This window comes from Panicum hallii, chromosome 3, assembly GCF_002211085.1.
Source record: "Panicum hallii strain FIL2 chromosome 3, PHallii_v3.1, whole genome shotgun sequence".
In the NCBI taxonomy this organism is placed as follows: Eukaryota; Viridiplantae; Streptophyta; class Magnoliopsida; order Poales; family Poaceae; genus Panicum; species Panicum hallii.
The window spans coordinates 8,923,827-8,936,554 of record NC_038044.1 but is presented as its reverse complement, the minus strand read 5'-3'; the positions used below and the strand labels follow the sequence as shown (position 1 = coordinate 8,936,554).

General features: G+C 48.9%; 1 protein-coding gene across 1 annotated transcript; it reads left to right on the top strand.

Moving 5' to 3' along the window:
* The first annotated feature begins 10,266 nt into the window (after positions 1-10,266).
* Positions 10,267-12,452, top strand: LOC112887326 (acyl transferase 7-like). The gene is made up of 2 exons (XM_025953469.1): positions 10,267-10,969; positions 11,077-12,452. The coding sequence occupies exons 1-2, from the start codon at positions 10,526-10,528 to the stop codon at positions 11,926-11,928; spliced, it is 1,296 nt and encodes a 431-aa protein (XP_025809254.1). The 5' UTR covers positions 10,267-10,525; the 3' UTR covers positions 11,929-12,452.
* The last annotated feature ends 276 nt before the right edge of the window (positions 12,453-12,728 follow it).

Here is a 12,728-nt window from a genome sequence, read left to right as displayed (position 1 = left end):
TGCCGGGGATCGAGCGAGCCGCGGCCGTGGAGAGGCAGGGTGCGGCTGCGGCGGCGGATGAGATCGAGATCGATCAAAGCTTTGGCGCCCGGGGAGGCGAGGCGGTGTTTTGAATGGGAGGAGGACACGGTTCGAGTGATCGAGACCCTTTTTGCCTTGCCGCCCTAGCGTTGGAAGCCAGCTAGCCCAGCGACAGCCCACGCCGTGCCGACGAGAACCGCGTGATTACCCCGTAGATGGCGATTGGGCCTTACAGGCCCATTTTAACCAATGTATGAGACCTGCGTACTGATGGATATTTTGGCCCATTAGTTATTACTCTGCAACTCTCTCTGTCTCTCCTTCCTTTCCTCTTTTTTTTTGTCTCTCTTTTCCAGCATTGTTGGTCCGGAATTGAACTTCAGATAGACGCTTGTCGATCGATGAAAGAACTACTAGTAGTTGGCTACGGGAGTTTAACCGGATTTTTCTAGTTAAAATATATTTAAAATTTTAAATATTTCTTTTTAATATGATATAGTTTACAATTAGTTTAACAAAACAAGATGCAATTCAATATTATGAATATAGTGCAGCATTCTTTTTATTTTGTAGATGAATAGGGTGTGTTCTATATTTTCCCCTAGAGAGTCATGTGGATCCCGAGTGGGCAAGCACTGAGATGATTTTACTCTCGATCTTTGGTGATGTCATGTGACACCCTGAACTCCGTTTCAAACATGTCTTCGCAGCCGACTCGCAAGCGTCAGATCACAAGATTTTGCGTAGCTATCCAGATTGCAGCGCGGATCAATCCGCAACTGGCGCTGATCACTGATCACCTGCTGGTCGATCGTATCGGTTGGAGAAAGCTGAAGCAGCTGAAGGCCGACATGGCTGGACATGTTGGTTGGTTAGGCAGGAGTCGCGTCCGAGAGCACTCAGCGAGGTGAAAAGATGCTCAAGTGCTGGCTCCATCGCCTGGTATTGCTCTGCCCCTTGTTTGCGCCAACACAGGTATAAGAATCTTATCTTCTTTGCGGTAAAGGCAGCCGAACTGGCGGTCACGAACACGCAGGAAACATTGATGCGTGTGTCAGTGTTAGCTAGTACTAGGGTGTTTCAGAAATTTCGGCAGCTCAATGCTGATGTACTCGCATGCCATTACGTCATGCTCCATCATCTTGTTGGAGCATGTTCTAACCATAGAGCATGCCATTAAGCCATGCCACTGAATGTGGTAAGTTTCATTCAGATTTCAGTTTGGCCATGAAAAACTTTAAGGTCAAACTGGGATAGCAAAGTCAGTATCGTCAATTATTTCAAAATGGGCATAGCACATTACAATCTCGTCAATTAATAAGCTAGCCCACATGTGCAAACCTCATTGTTTCTAAGCTGGCGGCTGGCGCCTTCCATTTGCCTGGTTAACTAGTACTACCTGGTGGATTAGCTGTAACAGATAGATGTGCCTGCATCGCTTAATTGATGCCTACGAATGCCTGCAAAAAAAAGAAGAAGATGTCTACGAATCCTCTCAAGATATTTGTGTCCCCATTACTTCGTCCTAATTGCATCTTCCACGAGCACTAATAATCAAGTAACAGGAAAAGGCATCCCTTTTCTTTCCAAACAAAATAATAAAAATTAAAAGAAAAAGCTGCATCAGTTAGTGCTTGTTCGTAGTTAGAACTTAGGACGCATGATACACCATTATTCTAGCGGAGATGGTGTCATCAGCAACGATCATAGCACGGGTTTTTGCATGGTAACACTACTAGACAAACTTTGTCTTGGCCTCATCATTCACGATATCCTTCAAGAGCTAGCTAGTGAGGCCTACATGGATTCATCATCAGCGATCATCGCCTCTCCTGCTGCATATATTTGCATCAGCCGGTGGGCTTATAAATTTGTCTCATCACGATGAAAAGGTGACACACATGAGCGGCTTTTGCCAAGATAGTGGCCCCAGCCCCAAATATCTATCAGCCGAAAAGCGAATCATCTACTTGGCAGATTGGCAGGCATGTTCTCACTATGGGCTGTATTTTGAGGCTACCTAGGTCACTTGATCAGTGCTTGATCACTGCTGTCCTGATCTCACACCTTCAGGCAAATGAACATTTAGTAACCTATATTACAAATAAAAAGTCAAAGGAAAATTTTAGTGCTATATTTAGTGATAAATAAGATGGAAGATCCTCTCCTCTGACAACTTCTTGGCTTTACCATCTCAATTAATTATGTCAAGACTTAAATCATGATCAGACACCTCAATCTATTTATTATTATTTATTGCTAGCCCTATTTTTTTCCTCGAATACGCAGGAGAGTTGCGCATCTTTGTATTAAGAAGAAGAGACGCAGGAGAGCTAGCTCCATTCTAATGGCATTACCAGGATCATGATTAATCAAGCTACTATGCACCAACTATTCAACCCTAACAACCTGCATTGACATAAAGAAGAATAATTCACTTGTACTTTGAATGAGAAATTGCTAATGATGACACATTTTTACTGGCATCCAGAGATGAAAATCGTGAATACTTGGTACCTGCCCAAGCTGCTAAAATAGCTAAAAGTAGCAACAATTCATATCATGTTTATGATTGCCGCGGATCTCGTTTGTAGCTGTAATTGCAGCGCTAAGCAAACACAACATTGAAATGATTCCTTCTAACTTGAATGCAAAACAATCTCTATCTTCGAAAGTGAACGATGCCGATCATACTCCAAATTCTTGACGTGTAGAATTAGCAACATATTGAACCAACTACTACCACATATCGCTCTCGTACTCCCTTGGGTCGCTACCAAAACTATTTCTTCATTTCTCGCAAATAAGTCACCTAAGCTATTATTGTCAGCAAAAGCTTATATGCCAGGAAAGTAACATGGCGCTCTTCTATTTTTCATGGAAGATGATTAAGAACTCTAGTCTCTAGATGATGCTCCTTTTTATGCAATTTTTTTTGCCCTCTCTTTTGTACAATAAACTGATGTGTTACCGGTGGGAAAGAGAACTATGAAGGAGGGCACCACGCGGCATTGGAATGAGTTCGAGTGATCTAGTTTCATCCACTCCAAAAGCGACAAAACAAAAGACTGAGAGAAGAAAATGTCAGCCAAATTATGAGTGCGAAACAGTCTTCTAGTTGGAAAAGAGAAGGCATGAACAGCGAACATAAGACGAAGATTGGTCTTCTTTTATCCTTTTCGAAGGAAAGAAATCCAGAGCTAGTTTGTACTAACCATCAACCATTCCACTGCACATGACATGCATATCCTTGTTGGACCGGGAGGGGTTGAGAGATATATCTCTCCAATCCCAATCCACTCCTGGCTGCACCTGTTGCAAGCTTAGCTTCCTGGTTGTGTCTGAACACTGCCAAACTTTGAAGGGCAGGTTGCCAGTAGCTCCAAGCTACCCGATGCAAGGTAGTCTAGGACGCGTATGCTCATGCATCCATGTGAATTGAAGGACAGGGACCTCCAACGGTCGTCGGAAGAGGCTTCGATTCCTTGCTGACTCCGATCGGTCATCGTCGGTATTGTTTGGCATCACAAGAACGCAACTTGGATTTGGACATTTGGCCCGTTGGATGGGCGCCGTTCGTGGTTGCTTTCCCCGGCTGAAGTTCTGGGGAAGGAGGAGGTCCGGCAAGTCGGGCGGGAAGTGATTGGGAGCAAATTTGGCGGGGCGCTTTTGACTTGCGGGGTCTTCACGTCTGGTAGCTCGCACGCAACATCACTGCAAGCTGGCATCTTCTTCTCATGGATGCGTCAAGCATGTTCCTTATTATCCATATATACAGTTAAATTATACACTAATAATATATATATATTTGTATACATGCATATCTCCTTTAAGCATACTCCATACACAAATAACCACCAACTCTTGAAATTTGAAAAATATGAATCGTGGGAACTGCTGTGTACAGTAGATAACGTGAGCTGGATGAGCAATCCTTGCCAATTTTATACTATTATATACCCTATAGATACATGAATAGTGGCAACTATGACGAAATGATTAATGTGATGTTTAGACATCATACTATAGTGCTTGTTTGATATGGTTTCGTTTGGGTTGTGGCCGGCTGTCTCATTCTCGAATCTATTCTTGGGTGAGCTCGATCTGACTGAAACGGGCCTAAATATTTTTCCAGCCACGCAAATTGCGCAAATTGAAGGAAGCAGGTTCTTTCTTCAGGGATGAAGATGAAGTGCAGAGAAAGAGACAGAGGAGTTGGTGTGAAGATTGTCCACGCAAGGTCGCACACATTCTGCGGCTGTCAAAGGTTGCGAAAGGAGCAATCCTAACTAAGTTAGGCCCAAAGCACAGAGCTGGGGAACCAAATTCACAGGTGGAAACGGACAAGGAAAAGGAGTTTTCACCATGAGGCGGCAAGCTACCTACCCAGGGTGCAGGAGGCCAGCTGGACCCTGTCTCAGTTACTCCAACAACACTCCTAGTTACAGTCTAGTCCATCATGGACGTGATTATTGGTCCAAAGATAAAAAGTCTACCTGCAGAAAGTATATATTTATATTATATATATATATGCACCTTTTTTGTACTGAAAAGTAATACTTACTATGGCTGAATCAATTGGAAATCAAGCAATCAGTTCATTAGATAATTAAGCTTTAATAAAGTTAGCAGTTTTTTTATACCAGCCAACTAGAACTGAAGTTTGAAGATTTGAATGCCTCTAAAGAACTGGTCTCTGAATGATTGAAGAACGACGGCACATGATCCCATGTGAGCTTCAAACGTGCGTGTAGATGTAGCAGTAGTTCACTCCAGCCCTTAATAAGGTCCAAGAAGAACTACAAAAATTAAACTTCGGCTCTGAGATATCCTGCAAGTACTCCCTGATTATTTATCGGGATCTCCCTCCTCCTACTTGGTCCAGTGCAGCAAGTGCAACTTGTTGATAGACTAGATGAGATTGTTTGGAGGTGGACTGCAAATGGTTGTCACTCTTCCAAGTCGGCATATCAAGCACAATTGAAAGGAACTTACTGTAGCTTTGATGCCAACGCCGTTTGGACAGCGCACGCAGAAGGAAAACACAGATTCTTTGGACGGCTTTTGGTTCAAAGCAAGATCCTTACAGCTGACAAACTTGTCGCTAGGCATTGGCCGTGTAACACTGTTTGCCTTATGTGTAATCAAGAGCCTGAAACAGGCGCACACCTCTGTCTGCATTGCAGCTTTGCCAAGCAAGTTTGGCTCCTTGTCAGCAATTGGACTTCGAATACAATCCAAGTTCCAGCTGACCTAGAAGAAGGGATTGAGAATTGGTGGAAGACAAGCCTGGAAATTTTGCCACAAGTGCAGAGGCGATCGGTTGCTGCAATCCAGATGCACACTGCATGGAATCTTTGGAAGGAAAGGAACAGAAGGATCTTTGAGCAGAAGCTATTGCAGCCACTACAAGTATTCCAGCTAATCAAAGAGGAGGTAAACCTTAGAAGGGTTGCTTGTGGCACCCCGGTGGTGTTTTAGTTTGTAATCATGAGTTGAGGAGTTTCTTTTGTTTCATGTAATCACAACCTCTTGTATTAACTATAACCTCTGCTTTCTCTCTTAAATGAATCGGCAGTGCTCCTGTCTAGTTTTCAAAAAAAAAAATCTTTTCAATGCCAGAACATCAAACTTTTTTCTAGGCTGATGTATTTGTTCCAATGATTGATTGGTCACTGAAGATGCATCATGCATTCATGCATGCGACAATCTATGAACTGGTGGCTTAGCAACATACGTTGCGTTGCTACATTAACAAGTACAAGTAGTAGAATAAAACCAATTGATATGAGTCCAAGCCAATAGATAGGATGACATGAGTCATATCACATGCCAGGAGTCCAAATAATGCGAGGGTATATAAACAATTGAGCTATAGACCTATGGTCCATGTCCACTACTCCAGTCCACTACTGTTGCAGCGTTGCGTGCTTTTGCTGCTGTGTTCTTCTAATTTTGTATTGTTATTAGTTCTACCTAAACACTTGCGCCTTGGAACGTGAAAGGCCATGCAATATTCATTTATTAAAACACTGAACGGCACTAATCATTGGTTTGTATTCTGCTGCTATATACCCAACGACTTCAAAAAGCCACCGTACTCCACGTGTTTTTCCATGAGAAAAGGACAACGGGGTTGTTAAGCAAGCTGCTCAAAGCAGGCTCTTTTTATGTTTTATTGCTCTGCAACTTCGCCGCTTTGAACTTTAATTTTGTAATATAACTAGTTCTTTTGTAGCCATATCTGATTTCAGCGTTTTAAAAAGGAAAACTGCTATCTGAATTTCAGCTTCGTGCACCAGAAACCTCTATGAAGAATTAATCTTGAAAGGATTTCCTCTGGCAAGTCTCGTAGAAATTAAAAACTTATGAATCTTAACGCACCTTAAGGGTAGAAAATGTAACTGCATCAACGCTTGTGCACAAAGATCAAACTTCTTTGCTACAATATTACTTTTCCTAAATATTATGTAAGATGTAAATAGTTTTATGGGAAAATCCACTTGCAAAAATGATATTTTTTTTAGAGATAGCTAGAGTACAAAGAGCCACGACCGAGGCTGATCTGTAAATATTGTGCATGCAAAGTCTCACGATCTACACATTCTTCAGTTGTCAAAGGTTACAAAATAAACAAGGCACGACCACACTCTTGTTTTGGCTGGCGGCTGCTTGAAGATCTTTTTGCAGTATATATGGAACACTGGTGCCTGAAGATTTGGATGCGCCTAAAAAAACTAATCAGGGCTGAAGAACAAGAGCACATGATCCCAATTTACCAAACCACCGTGCATATGCAGATTAAACAACCCATTAAACCAGAAGATCTTCTCTCGGAGACATGTGCACACTTCCTGATTATTGCTGGAATCTCCATCCCAACTTGGTCCCTTTGAATAAAGCTCTTCTGTTGGAATCCTTTCATCAATGCCAGGGCGTCAAACATTTTTCTAGGACGACTTACTTAACGATCCATTGCTCTCACTGGAGATGCGTGCATGCGACAACATGAACTGGCCGCTTAGCAAAAAATGATGCCTGCTGCGTTGCTACATTAGTAGCACTTGATGTAGAAGCAAAGCAGTTTTATCAGTACAAGCCAGTAGTAGGATGGCATTGGACCATTGGTTTATCCTCTTTCCTTTTAATTTTGCAGTTTGACTGGTTGAAATGCTCTGTCTACACGGTGGCCGGTGGCCCATTGCAATCCTGTGATCAGGCAATCCGACGACCCTTCCGGTAACTAAAACCAATCGAAGAACTCCTTTCAGCAGAAATAAAAAGGAAAAAGATTGGCTTCTAGAAGCTAATAATAAGTCACACGTGCAGGCAGGCACACACAGCCAGAGTAAGGTGGCACATCGACTTCATCCAACAACACACACACCACATTCAGGAAAAGAAAAACAACACGCACTCTGTGCAGGCTCGGGAAGCTGGCATTGGCACGTAGCGTACGGCTGGTAGGATCGGATCGGAGCACCGTGCCTTCTAGCATGCGATCGAGGCCGAGGTGTGTGTACCACCAGCTTCAGTACCGAACTGATCGACCGCACGTAGCACGTAGGAGAAGCTTAGGGACGCACACGACAGCGAGGTGGAGCCAAACGTTTCGCTCTCCTACCTCGCATGCAATGCAGCCCACCCACAGTGAATCAGTGATGGACCAGCTGAGATCGCCGATCGTCCGTCCATGATGCGTCAGCACACGATCGATCAGTCAGTGAGACAGTGACGCTGCTGGCCCAGGTAGAGAACAATGGTAGTAGCGGTTTGGCTTCGCGAACCACCTGTGCAGCCGCAGCAACGCCACGCGTTCTGTGCACCACGGAGTATTCATAGCAGCGGGGCGGGCATGGTGCCAAACTTTCTGGTCACGCTCGTGTGCGACGAGCAGCGGTGTGGGATGAGATCATCGTTTCACCACCCATCAGATCACGGTGCGATGCGACGAGCCTGCGACCCTGACTGCGAGCTACGGCGGCCCTGCTAGGGGCTGGTAGCCCACCGAAGTCAATGCGATTGGTTCGCGCGAGGGGGCGGCGAAGGGCGGCGCACCTGACCAGAAAGCGGCGGCGCGGCACAGGGCTCGAGGCTCGAGCAAGCTCTCTGGCCGTGAGACGAGGCGCAGGCGACACTTGTATCGTGACGTGCACGCGTGGTGACAAACCCGGGCTTTGTCTTCATCGTGAGGTGGCGCGGAGGCCTCCGACGGTGTACGCACTGCAGCGCCCAAATTAAGTTGCTGAGTTGATGGACCAATTAATGCGATTGTTACGAGAATGTTATCCACGCAAGGCACCCGAACCGATCGGAGTTCGCGCGCACGTTGAGCAGGTTGGCCTGCAACCAAGCGCAGTCAAATGGACCGGAGGAGGACGGGCGGCGGCCCTCAGCCGACGAAAATATCCCCAGTCCCGAGAGCAACAAACCAAACGTCTCAGCCTGCTCGGTTCCAGGATTAAAGTTTAGTTTAGTCTTACCGCATCAAATCTTTAGATGTTAATTAAAAGAACGTAATTATAAAACTAATTACACACAGATGCAGACTAATTCATGAGATGAATCTATTAACCCTAATTAATCCATCATTAACATATTATTATTAAATTATGGACTAGTTAGGTTTAATAGATTCGTCTCTCAAATTAATCTCCATCTATGCAATTAGTTTTGTAATTAATTTATATTTAATATTCATAGACTAAAGTTTAAGCTCCGTTTGGTTCAGCGTTGGTAGGCAGCGTTTGCGTTGAAAACGCTGAAGCCGAACCAAAGGAGGCCCAGCCGACACCTGCTTTTTCAAAAGCAGCTGCGTTTCCATGTGCAATTTCCACCGCAGGTCGAACCTGCTTTCACAGCGTTGGAGGCGATGGAAAGTCGCCGAAATTACCTGCAAGTGCCATCCGTTAAGTGATACCAATTCGCTCATGTTCTTTTCTCCACCCCTCCCGACTCTCCCCGTCAGAACGTACAGAACGCACGACACGACACCGCCGCAGCAGCCAGAGCTCGCTCCTTAACTCGCTCCTTAATGTAATTGAGAGCTGGAATGGCTAATTGATATTTGGGAATTAATAGAATGGTTAGTTAACAGCTCTCAGCTTTTTTTACAGCAGTTTCAACCAAACAACGTTCAGCTTTTTTCACAGCTGACATCTCACAGTCGCTTTTTCATAGCTATCATTTTACAGCAGCCTTTTCACAACTCACAGCTGAACCAAACACACCCTTAGCGTACCAAACACCTTCCTAAATGTACCAAGTTGCCTAACGAGCAGTAGTAGTAGGAACGTAGGGGATGCCGAGCTGCGAGCTGCGGCGGAAGGTTCTCTCTTCTGGGAGATCCTCCTACTGTACCGTCCACGCAGGTTCTCGGGCGCCCGTTCGTCCACGCTGTTCTGTGGCGGCAAGCGGACGGGTTCGGCCGACCCCTGTCAGATACGTGCATGCCCTCCGTGCGGACATTCCCAACGCGAGCACGGCATGTGCGCGCCGCGCAGCTCCGCGGCTCCCGTGCAGGACCGTGACTTTTCTTTTCCTTTTTCGGCTCCATTCTCGTGCTCGATCGCGCAGCTATTCTTTTAGAAAAACGGCGAGCGCCGCGGCGACGGCGGCCGGCACGGCACGAGCACGACGCGTTTTCCTGATCGGGCTGCGGCTCTACGCGTTGAAGGACCGCGCGGCGCGGCGCCCTGGCGCGCCCATGCCTGCCGTCGCGCCAGCTGCCAGAGCTCCGCCCCCGGGACCAGCCGGAGTCCAGAGAGGCGAGAGGGAGGGAACAGGCCGGAGCGGGCAACGGCGGCGTCGCTCTTAAACGTTCTCCTTGGGCTTGGGGTAGGGACGGCGGCGCTGAATGCTTCATTGCTGACGGCTCAGGTTTCGGATGGTAATTTTCAAAAAAAAAAAGGGTTTCGGATGGGAGGGCGAGTGATTTCGAGCTGGTTTAGTGTCGCCAACTTTTTTTTTCATGCGGCAAACCCATGGACCCTCTGGTCCCTCCTAATCTGCTAGTCCAATGGGCTTAATCGAAGAAGGCAGTCAGGCACGGGACCATGGACGCGTGGACCGGGTCCATGTGACTCGCGTCCTCGTCACTCACGGGCACCCCCGGGCCCCATCCTACTCCCATGCTCCTCTTCTTACCGTTACCTGCCTCCCAGAGGTCAGAGCTGTCCCCGTCCGGCGTCCGCCACTGTGCGTGTGCGCCACCTTCCCCCTCCCCTCCCTCCCGGAGAAGCGCCGCGCCGCCTGCCTGCTTCCCCATCCACTCCCCGACGAACTCACCCATCTATAAAACCCTCCACCTCCCCCGCGCACATAACTCCAAGCAACCACCATTTCAATTTCACTTCACCTCGACAGCGCACACCCCACCCACCGGTCTCCCTCCTCCTCCACCACCACCGAATCCCAAGCCAAGGCACAGGCAGAGCAGGGGGACCTCTCCCTCCTCTCCTCTCCTTCCCTTCCTCGCCCCCTTCGCCCGGCGAGCCAGCCAGCCATGGAGCCGGCGGCGAAGACGGTGGAGCGGCTGGGGCAGCGCCTGGTGCCGCCGGCGGAGCCCACGCCCACCGGCCCGCACCGCCTGTCGTGGCTCGACCGCTACCCGACCCAGATGGCGCTCATCGAGTCGCTGCACGTCTTCAAGCCCGACCCGGCGCGGGACGGCGTGAGCCCGGCGGAGACCATCGAGCGCGCCCTGGCGCGGGCGCTCGTCGAGTACTACCCGCTCGCGGGGCGCCTCGCCGTGTCCGACGACGCCGGGGGGCTCCACGTCGACTGCAGCGGCGAGGGCGTCTGGTTCATCGAGGCCGCCGTGCGGTGCCGGCTCGAGGACGTCGAGTACCTCGAGTACCCGCTGCAGATCCCCAAGGACGACCTGCTCCCGCACCCGCTGCCGCGCCCCAGCCGCGAGGAGGAGAACAAGCTCATCCTGCTCGTCCAGGTACGCGGAGGCCTCCTTGATTCGAGCCGCATTGTGCGGGATTGCTTCAATTGGGCGCGGATTTGGGATTTCCGGCTCTCTGACCGCCGGTGCCGAAATTGCTGCAGGTGACCACGTTCGGGTGCGGCGGCTTCGTGGTGGGGTTCCGTTTCAGCCACGCGGTGGCGGACGGGCTGGGCGCCGCCAAGTTCATGGGCGCGGTGGGGGAGCTGGCGCGCGGGGCGGACCAGATCTCGCCGCCCCCGACCTGGGGCCGCGACGCTATCCCGAACCCGGCCGGCGCGCACGTCGGCAGCCTCCCCGAGCTGGACGGCGCCAAGCGCCTCGAGTACCTCGCCATCGACATCTCCGCCGACTACATCGACCACTTCAAGTCCCAGTTCGCGGCGGCGTCTGGCGGGGGCCGCTGCTCCGCCTTCGAGGTGCTCATCGCCAAGGCGTGGCAGAGCCGCACCCGTGCCGCGGCCTTCGACGCCGACACCCCCGTGCACCTCTGCTTCGCCATGAACGCGCGCCCGCTCCTCGCCGCCCGCCTCCCGCGCGCCGGCGTCGGCTTCTACGGCAACTGCTACTACATCATGCGCGTGTCCTCCACGGCCGGGAAGGTCTCCACCTCCTCGGTGACCGACGTGGTGAAGATCATCAGGGAGGGGAAGAAGCGGCTGCCGTCGGAGTTCGCGCGGTGGGCGGCCGGGGAGGAGGCCGGGGACCCGTACCAGATCACCTCCGACTACAGGACCCTGCTGGTGTCGGACTGGACGCGGCTGGGCTTCGCCGAGGTGGACTACGGGTGGGGCCCCCCGGCCCACGTGGTGCCGCTGACGAACCTGGACTGCATCGCCACGTGCATCCTCGTCAAGCCCTGGGCCCACAAGCCAGGGGCGCGGCTCATCACGCAGTGCGTGACGCCCGACCGCGTCGCCGCCTTCCACGACGCCATGGTGGACATGAACTGCTAGTCCACACCGCCATTTGTTCATGGTTCTTTTCTCTTCAAGATTAAATTACCGCGGTAATTAGCAGGGGGTAATGGCATTAAACAGCCCTTCTGGTGATGAAGAGCGACAGCAAAGAATAAAGTCAGAAAGTGACAAAATATCGATAAAGTACATAGAGCCAGGTATGGGGGACTGGTAGACAGCTAGATGGTAGTTGGCAATAGTGGGATTGGTATTGGATTCCTTATTTCCTTTGGATGTCTTCTTCTTTTGTTGGTGGTGGTGGTGGGAGGGATGTCTAGGGGTGTGTGTGTGTGTACATGTCCTCTTTTCTTCTTATTTTCTGCTGTCAGTTCTTGGGGGGCTTTGATTGAAGGAAGGATCAAAGCTGGACTTGGTGGGAAGCCACCAACTAACCTCCCCCGATATCTCAATATAAAGATGTCAATTAGATGACCTGTATTATAGTATTCAACATTTTTTGCTTCTTTGTCATATATACACAAGCCAAAAATGAGTACAGCCTTTGAATTGTGGAATCTAAATTTCTGACTTGTTAAAGTGGTGCTTGTCCGTGCTCCAGTTTAGAAATTATAATTCTACTGAGATCCTCCGATCAGAAATGTAAATGATTTATGATTTTTTATCATTTAAAATTATGCGATTCTCATTAGTCAAATCTTTTTGCAATATTGATGTTAATCAAGGTCTCATCTTATAGAGGCACCAATACTTGGGATATCAAATACGGTTAACTTCGTCCTCTCCTCTCTTTCTACCAGAAGTTGAGATGTCAAAACTCGACCTTTTCTCAAGCATGA